The following is a 12,741-nucleotide window of genomic DNA, read 5'->3' as shown; positions in this document are numbered from 1 at the left end:
CATGCTTTCCATGGTAGTTCCTGCTATTTTTGACAAGTTTGGTTTAACCGCGTTAAACCACGACATTTTTTTCCCCGCCTTTATGAACTGTACTGCGATCCTCAATGCCTGCCCACCACCACAAAAGGAAGTGTTATCTTTACGTAATCACTTAGGTAATTCGACCATTTATTCACACCCTGTACTTCACTATTCATCTTTGCTCTCACCACCACTGTGGCTTACACTTGTTTCACAGGTAGATTTGTGGACCGTCGGTGCTATTCTGGACACTGTCAAATTCCACCATGATGTAAACTTCCACCACTGGTAAACTCTGATTGGCCCAGAGGGTTGCTACGACCTCTCTGATTGGTTTAAAATTCCGCCATTACGAAATTCGACAATATGGCAGAATCTGACAGTGACTACAATAAACCCCCTTGTCATCTTTGGTGTCATCCGTTGCATTCAGAATTCCCGATACTCTTTATACCCACTTCCAGCAACACTCCGCACCACACACTAAAGGCCTACGGGCAAAACAGTGGCGGGATTCCTGCTGCCCAGTTCGTGCCATTTCATTGAAATTTTCTTTTCAGGATATTTTTGGCTGCCAAGTGCAATACTTGCAAGAGGTGCAACCCTTGCAAGGGTCTGGCATATGGTAATTTACATTTGTGTTGCCATGACTACGAGTGATAGACCTCGCCTGTGTGTGGTGATTTCTTGTGCCGGGCATGGCCTCGATTTATTTAAATGCCATATTATTTACGCATTGGCTATTTCATCTTTTGTTGCTACACTTCCTACACAAGTCATATTTCTTTGTGTATTGTTGACACCATTTTGTTACTACTACGTACAAAAGCAAACTCTTGAAATTGGAAAAATAACTTCCACAATGAATCTCCTCTGAAAAGTTCGCAACAGTGATGCATAAGTGTTTGCTATTTATTACTTACTTACTAAGCACTTACTAAGTACTTATTACTTAACGCTTACGAATGATTGGCACATCTCAGAACTGTGTATGGAACATCAGTAAACTGCTGTCATGTGCAACAGTCGTCTCCTATCATGACACGACAACTTAAACCAGTTCCTCGACACTGGAATCAAAACTGGTTCATATGCACATCCACATAACGAAGGCTCTTAGGATTCAAACTTTCTACACTTAAAAAAAAATGACAAGTCGTAAACGTCAGTACTAGTCCATTGAAACATCATTTTATTGTAACAATTAGTTGCTGCATGCGCTCACAAAGCACAACGACCCTCAAATTTGTACATCTCCTAGAGTTGCGTACAAGGTCGACCACTTTTAGGAGGAACCTCTAAGTATTCAAAAGCTCATAGCAGTTGGTGTTTAGCATAAAACTGAAAAAAACTGATTTACTGACATCATTGTTTGGGGGGAGTTTTGTTATTAGGCTCATTATCTCCTTGAAGTAGACGAAATGTTCTAGTTAAACTGTATTAAACACAGTAGAACTGCGTTCATACGTTTGCTTTTCATTGGACTTCCTGGTGCCAACATTTAGGTGAATTCGGATTGTATGTATCTGCCAGATAGTAAGTTTTGTACCGTGGTTTTTTTTTTAAACATATGAGCTAGGTTCTCTTGTAGCAGCGAAGCGTTCCCCCTAGATGTGGTTGACCTCGCAGACGGGGATATATTATTAACATCCTGGCGTTGATGTAGTTTCACGTCATGGCGAGCATGTAGAACGCCCTGGCCAATAGCAGGACCCCACAGTAGTGTTCTCTGTTGACGGGCGTCTCCTTAAAGTAGACGCCCTTCAGGTTCCCCTGGAAGCTGATGGTGCCGTCTTCCACCAGTTTCTTGAGGGTGCCCTGTCCGGACACACGCTCGCTGCCGACGTTGAGGTTGAAGAGGTTCGTGATGGCGGACGACTTGATAGAAACCACCTGCGGTGAAACAACGCAGAAACTGCATAAGAAAATGCATCCACTTTGCAGTGCGACTTGTGCTTGTCATCACCACGATCATTTTCAACCTATTTAGGTCCACTGCAGGACGAAGACGTCTCCCAATTATCTGCACTTTACCGTATCCAGATTCCATTTTATTGCTGTGAACTTCTTAATTTCATCACTCCATCTAACTCTCTGCCTACCTCGACTGCGTTTCCCATTCCCTGGTGACCATTCTGTTGCTCTGACAAACCGGCTGTCTGTCCTAGGCATTACATGGCTAGCCCAGGTCCATTTCTTTCACTTGATGTCAGCTAATATATCCTGTCACCTTTATCAGAGGGAATGTGTAAGTGCTTTGAAGTTTGCAAGTATGCTTGTTGGTGAAACCGCAGAGTTTTTTATAGACACACTAGAGGGAACTCTGGCGCTAGTGTCTATGGGAGCTTCAACACATGGTGCTTCAGCCAGCATGGGAATGATGGGTAGTATACGGATTTGTCTCAACTTCGTTCTTTCGGCTCCGTTTGGCTCCGCGTCGCCTGCATCTGCTTTGTCGCAAGACGAAGTTCGGCAAAATTCAGCAGTGCCACTTCACTACTTTAACCTTTTTAGGCTCACCAATTCAAATCTGGTCACGAAGTTCACAACGGTCCATTCTTTTATCCGAAACGAACGCCAAAACACAGCAATAAACAAAGCCACAAGTGCGTTCGAAGCCGTAAGCACGAAGATTAGGCAAATCCGTGTACTACCCATCATTCCGATGGTGGCTGAACGATCGCAGTGCCAGAGTTCCCTCTAGGTAATTGTAGGAAACTCTATGGGTGAAACGGCACCAAGGCATGATTAAAAAATAATTCTTACTGCAGAGAAATATTCCACTGTGTCTGCCGATTTCTCAACTTGGGCACCATTTGATGGCACCATCTTTTGAAAAACGTGCCTATCAGCAGCGGTGAACGAGCATAAACTACAATAGAGATACTATAAAGGTGTTTATCATGTGGTCTTCTCGCTAAAAGAAGACAAATCAGACTGATTTCTTATGGAGGTCATCTGGATTTCGGTTATCGAAGAAAGCGCTAAATGGCGGTGAATTTCTGGCGCTACCCTCGCCAACTGTGATAACCTGGATCTCAGTGGCACTTTCGCTACATCACGCTGGTCGTTTTTGAGAATTGTGTGACCACATTTGGGGCACGAAATGGTGTATGGAAAATGAAGGCGCAACTCTGGCTCGCTAAAGAACCTGCATGGTGACTCTACATCCTGGGGAGCTATTTTCAAACTGTCCATTTAGTGGACTGTCCATTTCGGCCGCCGTCGAGTGGTTGGAGCTTGACGAACAGAGCACACCCCGATTCCGGTTCTTCTTCTGCAACGTAATTTCGATGTCGCAGAGCTTTCGCAACTCTCGACACAAATGAGAGGAACGAAATGTGCTTCAATGCAATGAACACAGCCTCCTGAGATCTGCTTTTGGCCAGGGGGATCTCAGAAGCCGTGCATTAACTCCGATTCTGTGGTCGCGTTAGCCCTAAAATTAGATTTACCGTAAAATCCGGAGCAAGCACGCACCCCCCCCCCCCCCCCAATGGTGAAAGATAATCTGACAAGATTTGGAGGGAGGGCCCTTGCTTAGTCGCAGACCGAAACTCAAGATATCGGCAGAAGAGTTGCTAAGAATAAAGAATGCACACCTGTTCTTCTAATGAAATGCTTTATTGAATACGCATGCACTTAATGTTTTTACTCAACCGGAGGGAATCCTCGTGTGAAATTTCATGTCTTATTATGACAAGGGGGGAGAGTCATTCTTCAAATCTTCTGACAATTTGTGAAAGCTCGGAATGCAACCCCGAAGCACCACACTGTAAAAGTATTTTCCTGCTTGAACGCACGAGGGCGATGCGGTTCTAAGTGGTGCAGTGGGAAAGGTCCACGAAATGGACAACTACAATGGTGTAATGTATACAGAGGCAAATGGCACATTTTCATGGCGCCTGAAAGTGTAAAAATATATGGTCAAAATCAAGAGACCACACGAAAGTGTTTGCTCCTGATGGCAGCACCACTGCAAACCTGGCAGCACTAAGAAATCACTCGTTTTCAAACGAGACACACTAGCTTCTAAAAGAAGGTTGTGCAAGCGTCTTCTTGTCTGCTTCTGAGTTGTGTACTTCAATGGTGCACAGTGTGTGGTCGATTGCACTTGAGTCTGTCTGTACGGTGATTGTGCACACTTCGGTACGCCAACCTGCTGCGCCAGTGATGGCAAAAACGGTTACACCAGTGGAAAGAAACTCTTTTCACTACAGCGGGAAAAATCTGCAGTTTCTTGGTGGACACCTTAGAGGCACTGCTGCAACTGCTAGGAGAGGAGGCAGAGGCGAAGGGATGCAGTGGGCGCTACTTTACATCTTTCAGGGGCTTTATGCGTCGTGATGCCTTGTTGCGCCATCTGTGTCCATCCCGGTGAAACTGACCTGCGGTTGTAGCTGCTTGCCATGGCTCAGCAGGGCCACCATCATGGCTTGCACAGTCAGCTGACTCTGGCTTTGTGCGACTTCGCCCTTGTGCCGCTGCGCCTTCTGTTCAACCACGTAGAGACTAGCAGACGGCAACTGTTTCAGCACCTGCTGCACCTGAAAGTGGAGCGACGACTTAAAACGTGCAGCACGAGGTCGCGGGTCCGATTCTCGGCCACCCACCGTGGCTTCACTTTGGTGGGAGTGGAATGCAAGAACCCCTATGTGCTTAGATTTAAGAGCACGTTAATTAGAAAACAAGGGTGAACAATATTAATGCAATGTCCCTCACTGTGACTTGCCTCGTAAGCACATCGCACTTATGGTCATAAAAATACCAGAATTTAAATTTAGACAAGTGCACTAGTCAAGGATGTGATCAAAAAACGGTCAAACCATATTACACAAACCCGGGTTCAGCAAACTAGGCTGTACATCAAATGTACAATGGTTATTCATCTACATTAGTGCGAATTGAAACAATGCAGAATTCACGATCCCACAAGTGGACATTTGCCCAAAGAAAATTACCATGATGTCACAAAGTTAACCTCCATAACTTTGTTAATTAAGTGGCAAAACACTAATGCAGTTATACCTCCAGTTCAATGAAATGTTGTTTCATAAATTGCTTCTTATTTAGCAGAAGGCCTCTGGTTGCCCAACACAGTCATAAAGCATCATACATTAAAAAAACCTTCAAACAGAAGTAAGCTCCATGCCTGATATAAGAGGATATGTTGTGTAAGATATTGACAAATTTTGGTTATAGTACATTGGGTTTCAGCTTGTGTGATGTACACCGCTGACATGTTAAGTTGTGCTGCTCTCTTGAAGAACACGACTTGCAACAGGCATGCTACATGCAATGAGTTCACATGCACCCAATTTCTCTTCAGCATTTTTAATACGTTTGCACAAGTGTTTTCCATGTTCTCAATTTAATAGTTCACGGACACTAACGTGAAACAATGAATCTGTTTAGACTGATAAATTATGCTTTGAAAACTCTATTGTCATCAATTTCGTAGCTTTATTAATAGAAGAAAAAATCCAGGTCGTTTAATTTTTAAATTTCGCACCAGAATCTCCACAGGTGACGTCGCAAATTTCAATATGTTGTCATCATGTTTTGGCCACATTGACTGAACGAAATTTTCTGAAACTTGGTACATTATTTCCCTGGCACTCTCGGAGAGCAATCCACTTCATTTTTACCGATTAGGAATTACATAGGCTCTAGTAGATGGCATAAAATCCATGACGTCACAGTGATTGGTACGGTAAGGAAATGTCAAGGAAGCATTGCCACCTATATCCTCTTTTTGTGCGTTTTCCCGCTAAGCAAGCGCCTTCTCCTGGCAAGCGTGGTGATTTTGATATTGTGAAAGAGTAATTTACCAATACGGGAAAAATTTTCTGTTTAGTGTCCCTTTAACTTTACAATGTCATACAAACACTGTTACTCAGCTGATGAGACAAAACCATGCTAACCGCTACAGCACATAGTTAACCAGTCTGTTTCTATGTATATAAAAACGACCACACGACAATACTCACTGCATCGTAGTAGTTGTACAGGTGTGGCCGCGTCTTGTCGTCGAGGAACTGCACTCGATCGAGGGCAAGCACGAAGTTGTCCCGCGTCACGTGGGCCCACGTCATGAACGGCGGACTCACGTCTACGGCCAATATGTCGGTGACGCTCTGAAAGGTCACAGGGACATAACGGTAAATGCATGTCCATAGTTTAACACCAACAAAAAAAAAATTAACTTCGAGGACCCTTGAGCTTTGCCTTCAAGAAAGAGTAGAACGCAATACACTCAAACCTCATTATAACAGTCACACCTGACATGAAAATAAGTTCGTTATATCCAAAAATTCGTTATAAATGTATATTTTAACACTGTGTATATCACAAGACTATTCTTCGTTTACTTCGTTATAACCGATAATTCGTTATATCGAGGATTGAGTAGCCTAATTGGGCCCTGTTCACATCCGCCTTCTCAATCGCTAGCCAAGCTTCACTTCTCAATGGATATTGCGCCGCAAGGCAAGGAACGTCTGTGTGCATAACACTGGCCGTTTCAAAATATCTTAGAATGCCTACCGTAAAATCTCGGGCAAGTGCCCCCTTGGCCTTTTCGGAAGATTTGAAATGCGCGGCAACGACCGAGGAAGCACCCCCCCCCCCCTTTACCGCCATTTTTTTTTTTCCAACCTGCTCTCTGCTACAGAATCCTGCAGCAGAGGTTCCTAGGTACCCAAGTTCTGAGATTTTTTTTATCTAAAGTGCACGATTTCTTAGTACTTTTACAGCGTAGTGCCTCGAGGTTGCATCTGAGTTGTCACAAATTGTCGGAACACTTGAACGTCTTTTCCCCCTTGTCATAACACATGAAATTTCAAATGAGGATTCCCTCCCGTTTAGTAAAAGCAGTAAATGCGTGAGTATTCAATAAAGTATTTGATTAGAAGCACAGGTCTACATTCTTCCTGGAGGCTATTCCGCCACGACCAACCAACGGCAACCATTTGTTCAATACGACTCAACTGTTCCAACTCGCCTAGCTCACCCCTTAGTCCTTCTAACAATCTCTATACTCGGTAACAACCTAAGAAAATATGGCAGCTCCGCCCACCACAATCACTGTCCCTCCCACACAGAATTTGGATAAACGCTCCATCCAATAGCGCTTACTGATTTTCGTGACATCAAGCACTCTTTAAGCGTTTCACATGGGTGACTTTCCCATATAGACGCACATTCGTGTCGCTGTTTACAGATCGGAAACTTGAACATACCGGTAAATTTCGTCAGGGACTCTGGCATTGTTGCTTGGCCAAACATAACGTTTTAGGTAGTAATGACGAACCTTTTAACTCTTAAAAGGACACTAAAGGCAAATAACAAATTTATGTCAGAGTAAAAGTTCAATGTTTGACAACGTTTAACAGTACGCGATCCCGAAACTACCACTGAGACGCGACCGCGTGTGTGAAGCAGGGCGCCGGGCAAAGCGCAGCTCGGCAAAAACGGAACCTTTGAACCATGCGCCGTTCCCCATGGCGACGCCAAAGAGGTTCTTTTTTCCATGAATCAAACAGAAACGAACAAGCAGCATTTTATTACGTCTCTTGATGCACAGAAGGTTCTTTTTTTATTGCAGCTAGTTTGATAAAGAGTGATTAATTCTAGTCGGACTCTCTCACGTCATCGGGATCATTTCCAAAATTTCCCGCTCATGGCCCTCATCGTGTGATACATTTAGCTTAATTTTTCGGTAAGTAAGGCAATGCTGTTGACAATATTGCTGTTTTAGACGTTGCCATACATTGAGCTTTCGCTCTGACATAAATTGTTATTTGCCTTTAGTGTCCCTTGAAGTCCTAACAGAGTACAGAAGTGCACAATCGTTACCACGGCAACGAAGGTCCTCCCACCTCTATCCTGTCCAGCGATATGTGTGGGATGATGCTGTTTCCCCGGTCGGGCGGCCTCTTTTCCTGTGGCTTCTTTCCGTACAGGATGGCCTCGCAGATGCGGGCCAGGCCGCGCGTCTGCAGGCCGTCGATGGCACCCACGTGCTCCATGCTGGCGAAGCCGCTGTTCTCCTCGCGGTGGTGCAGGATGCGCATGACGTTCAGCGGGCTGATGGACAGCTTACGCAGCTCCTTCTCGGAAGAGGTGTTCAGCACCCTCAGGATCTGGTCCTGCTGCTCGCGGGTGTACTGCTGGCCGAAGGATATCCTCCGGACGCCAACCTGTGTATTATTATTTTTTTTTCGTGCAGAGGGTGAATACGACAGATGTCGGGTCACATTTACACAGCGTGTACACATTCCAACAAGACGTAGCCTGTACACATTCCAACAGTGTTCCAATGAAACATGGAGGGTGTTAAGTCCATCAACAAATCCCCGCAGACTTGACCACCGTTTAGTGCACAACATTTTGCGTTTAATGGTGGTTAGGTATGGAGTACCAAAATGGCAAGTTGGGCTAGTTGGTGCGTGGTCATTGTTTAAAAAAAAAAAACAAACAGTGCACAAAAAAGATGAAGACAAGAAAGAGAGGCAAGACACACAGTGCTACGCGTCTTCCCTCTCTTTCTTGTCTTCGTTTTACTCGTGCGGCGTTTTTTTTTTCTTCAGAAAATGGACAGACGTTTGCCACCATTTTTGGGTACCATAGGTATTTCTGTACTGAGTCAACACAGTTGAACATGGTTTTTTCACCTCCATCAGCAGCAGCAAATTTTTATGTCTGCTGCTAGATGAAGCCCTCTCCAATGGTCTACAATTTACCCTGTCCTGTGTGAGCCAATTCCATTTTATATGCCTGCAAGTTTCCCACTTTCTTCAAGTTTCCCACTTTCGTCATCCAACCTATCTTTACGATGTTTTTGGCAGCACTTCCCATGCATTGGTACTCATTCCATTGCTCTAATTGACCACAGGTTAGCTACCTGTCCTATGCATTGTGTAGCCTGCCCAGCTCAGTTTTTTTGGTTAACCCTTTCAGATGCCACCTATGAAGAACTGTCTGTAAATGTGTCAAATCGATACAACATTATTTCAAGGCACTCAGTATTTTATTGGAACAAAAATAATGTCATAATATGTTAATTTATGTGTGTTATAGTTACCAATCATGAATAAGTTGTAATTAAATATCTAATTATCCTGAAGTCATTCATGCTCTGTTTTGGCATAAACAGAAGGAAATCTCAGCCTAGAATATAGTGCAAATCCATTTTTAGTTATGTCCATTTTGAGCAAGTTTATACTTTTAACATAGCTCACAGGAAGTGGCAAGTCAAAAAACTCGTCGAATGTGGTAGTGCCTTCAGCAAAGTGACTATATGCAATAGTACACTGTAAAATGAAGTTAAACAAAGACAGATTTATCATGAAGGAGGTTCAATTCATCAAAAGCTCGATATATCTTGCTCTTTCTTAGCCCCTAGGTTATACAAATAGCAAAAACAAGTGGCGTACACAAGTGTGTACATAGCGTCTCAAAGTGGTAATGTCTAGGGGTGTGCGAATATTCGAGTTTCGAATTCGAATAGAACAGTTCCTAATCGAATAATTCGATTCGACTTTCGAATAGCTAGTATTTGAAGTTTCGAATAATTCGATAGGACGAATACCTAAAACGCCACAAAGGCTAACGATACAACTTGGTTAGGGTGGGGTGGTTAAAATTAACGATTGCACCGCCTTTCGTTAAACTTTCACCGACATCCTGGCTCAAAAGCGCACACATGTTGATCTTAGAAGAGATTATGTCATTTCTGCATGCAGAAAAGCACATGAGAAAACTGTCAAGTAATTCACAACTTCGGTCCCGAAACGAAGGCACGGACTTCTTGCGTAGTTCGGTCGCATATGCCACAAGCGCCGTAAAATGACCTGACGTTTGCCTGTGAAACCCTCGGTGATTGGCCTTGCATATAAAAATTTGTTCACGCTGGGGGGCAGTCGCCACTGCCGCACTGCACCACTCGTTCAGAAACTCCCATCGTTCCGGCGCACAGTTAAAACGCTGCTGTGAACGGGCGCCCGAGGATTTTTGGGCCCGGAGCACCCATGGTGATGAAGCACAACATTACCGCTGTACCCCTTTCTGTTAGCTGTTAGGACGTTAGGAGTGGCGCTGCTGACTGGAATGGTGGCTCTTCTATCAACATGCTTTTGCGCTCATAAAAGCTCAAACAAAAGCCGCTCCCGAACAAGTGCGTAATGAAGCGGTCAGCACGCCGTAGCGTCCCTGATTTTTCCTTTGTCTTGCCGCAACCGGCGGTACACATTTCGTGTAAATGTACTATTCGATTCGATATTTCTGGCCACTATTCGGCACTATTCGATTCAAGATGAAATTTCACTATTCGCTCACCCCTAGTAATGCTAACTACGACATCAGCCACCATTGTTGATCCACTCTGCCGTCCTCCTGCCTCTTAGTGTCACGTATCATTATCCATTCTGACAGCAGACTTGACATTCATTTATATCATTTGAGAATTTACATTTGGAATGCCAGGAACTTGTGTGCTTACAAAGTCTTGAACTTCGTGTTGTAACGGCCGGAATGCCTTGTGCGATGACTATGGTCACGAGAAGACCCTTCAGCACATTTGTGTTTTTCCTCTTACAATGTGCAGATGATTGCTCATAGTTGCACTAGCTTGCTTTGATCAAAAACCGATGTCAGCGGAAACTATCTTGAAATCTTAACCTCACAGATAGGGGTGTAGCCAGAATTTTTTAATTTTTTTGAGAGGGGTTCAGTGAGTGTGAGTATGAGCTTTATTTTGGTCTAAAAGTGGCAGAGGCTGGATGGGACTGGAGGGTCCGCTAGCTCAACCAGGTGGCTCCAACCAGGATGGTGCCGGGAAGTGTGCAACCGATTATGTACGTCTATGTGTTACATACAAACATGCAAAATCGAAAATTTTCCGGGGGAGCATTGGCTGTGCCAGTGCTCCCAGGTCATCACAGCTGCGGGTGACGAAGACACTGTTGCACTGTTTAAAGACAGCTAGCCATGCACAAGCAGATGTAGTAGCTAAAACAAAGCTAGCACACAGTGACAGTCAGTGGCAATTGTGAGCAGCTGTGATGGCATGTCTGTGCTCCCGGTTTCTCCCTCACTTTCTTCCAACCTCCCTTCCCGTTTGCCACTGCAGTTTAGCATACTGTATTTTTCCTTCTTTAAGCCTCCCTGCCTTTCCCATCTCCCGTTTCTCTCTCTTCCTTTTGTTGTGAACCATGGCTGCAGCACTGTCACCTTTTGAATAAAGCTTTCGACGTGCAACGTACAGTTTGATCGTCAGCATACCGCGAATTGCTTCTCAGTCGCTTCCACGTAATCGCGCGGTGTTTGCCAACCGAAGGTGAAAGGCAGGCCAGATTAAAAATCCTGCGCTAATTTTGTTCTTGTGTATGTCTTGTAGTTCTAAATCCCGTGCTTAATGCAGCTCCACTACCACGAAACCTGAGGAAGTGCACAGCACGGGCAATCCAGCTATTTCCTTGGCAATCGCGCGCTTGCCGAGGCGGTGGCGCCCTCTCTTGCGCGGCGCGGGTATCAGCTGGATGTTTCGGAAGCGTTTTTCGCGATTTTAGGTAAATTATTGCGATTGGTTCTTGGTTATCTCTGTACTTTATATTATTTGAGACCTTGTTAGCTTATTTTGCACTAGTTTCGACATAAAAAAAAAAATTGAGAATATAGTTTCAATGGACTGCCGCGGCCCGTGTTCTTGGAAGACCTCGTTCAAACAGCAGGTTCAGCGATGATAACCAAGCAAGCAAGGTGATAACCAGCACATCACCTCTACCGTCATGTCCTTCACGTGTTTAGCCTCCGCCCCTGAAAACTTGCCATTTATTTAAAGAATACAGCGTCAGTCAAGACAGCGTCCCATGTGTTGTAAACGAAGTGCCCGTGCTAATCGTACTCATCAGTGCGAATAATGTTTCTAAACGTCAATCAAAATGTACACACGTTAAAGGATGTGAGCGTGTCATTCCTTATGTCGCGACGGTAGCACTACAGGTATGATCAGCTGCTTATTACCCGACTTAATCGTTTAAAACACTTGAAAATATTTTAAGGCAAGCTGCTCGCACTTGCTGAATACGGAAAAAGTGATATGATCACAGATGGACGCGAGTACTACAATCGAAACTGTGAAGACTCTTGTCAAGACGGTGATCAGGAAACAAACGCGCGTGTCCCATTTTAACACCGACGCCGGCTAGGTGCTGACAGTTAAGAATGTTTAGTGACCTTTAACACGCTAAAGCAGCTGTCGCCGGCAGGTAGACGTGCCAGTTTGCAAGGTCGCGATCGTAGAGAGTGGCCGCCAAGCGAAAGTGATCGCATAAACGAATCAATACTGCCGATACTGAAGCGGACAAGAGACATCAGAGAGCGTATTCACTTACTCCTTCAAACGCGCACGCATCTTGAAAAGGTCCGAGTGTTCTGAACAAGTTTACGCGGTTGAAATACTTGATCGGACACCGCATTCCCATTGCACCACCATAACAACTTCACAAGGAAAAGGCGGCAGCTCAAAATAAAAAAAACAACAATGAAGTACTAGAGAAACTGGCAAGACATGGTAACCGATGCAGGTGTATTGTGCTGCCCTCTAGGAAAGTGCCTTTGGGCTTTGCACATTGTTGGTCTACATGTACTGTTACGTTGCTTGCCATTGGCCGAGGGGGTACTGTCATTGACCTACGATTGGCCTGTGTGAGTCACGTG

General features: G+C 44.6%; 1 protein-coding gene across 1 annotated transcript; it reads right to left on the bottom strand.

Moving 5' to 3' along the window:
- Window positions 1-1,196: 1,196 nt before the first annotated feature.
- Window positions 1,197-12,609, bottom strand: LOC119401495 (uncharacterized). The gene is made up of 5 exons (XM_037668345.2): window positions 12,417-12,609; window positions 7,902-8,222; window positions 6,012-6,158; window positions 4,410-4,568; window positions 1,197-1,914 (listed from the first exon to the last, which is right to left on the bottom strand). The coding sequence occupies exons 1-5, from the start codon at window positions 12,504-12,506 to the stop codon at window positions 1,690-1,692; spliced, it is 942 nt and encodes a 313-aa protein (XP_037524273.1). The 5' UTR covers window positions 12,507-12,609; the 3' UTR covers window positions 1,197-1,689.
- Between the last annotated feature and the right edge of the window lie 132 nt (window positions 12,610-12,741).

This window comes from Rhipicephalus sanguineus, chromosome 8 (assembly GCF_013339695.2).
Source record: "Rhipicephalus sanguineus isolate Rsan-2018 chromosome 8, BIME_Rsan_1.4, whole genome shotgun sequence".
Classification (NCBI taxonomy): Eukaryota; Metazoa; Arthropoda; class Arachnida; order Ixodida; family Ixodidae; genus Rhipicephalus; species Rhipicephalus sanguineus.
The sequence above is the reverse complement of the archived record's forward strand: the minus strand, read 5'-3'. Positions and strand labels throughout refer to the sequence as shown.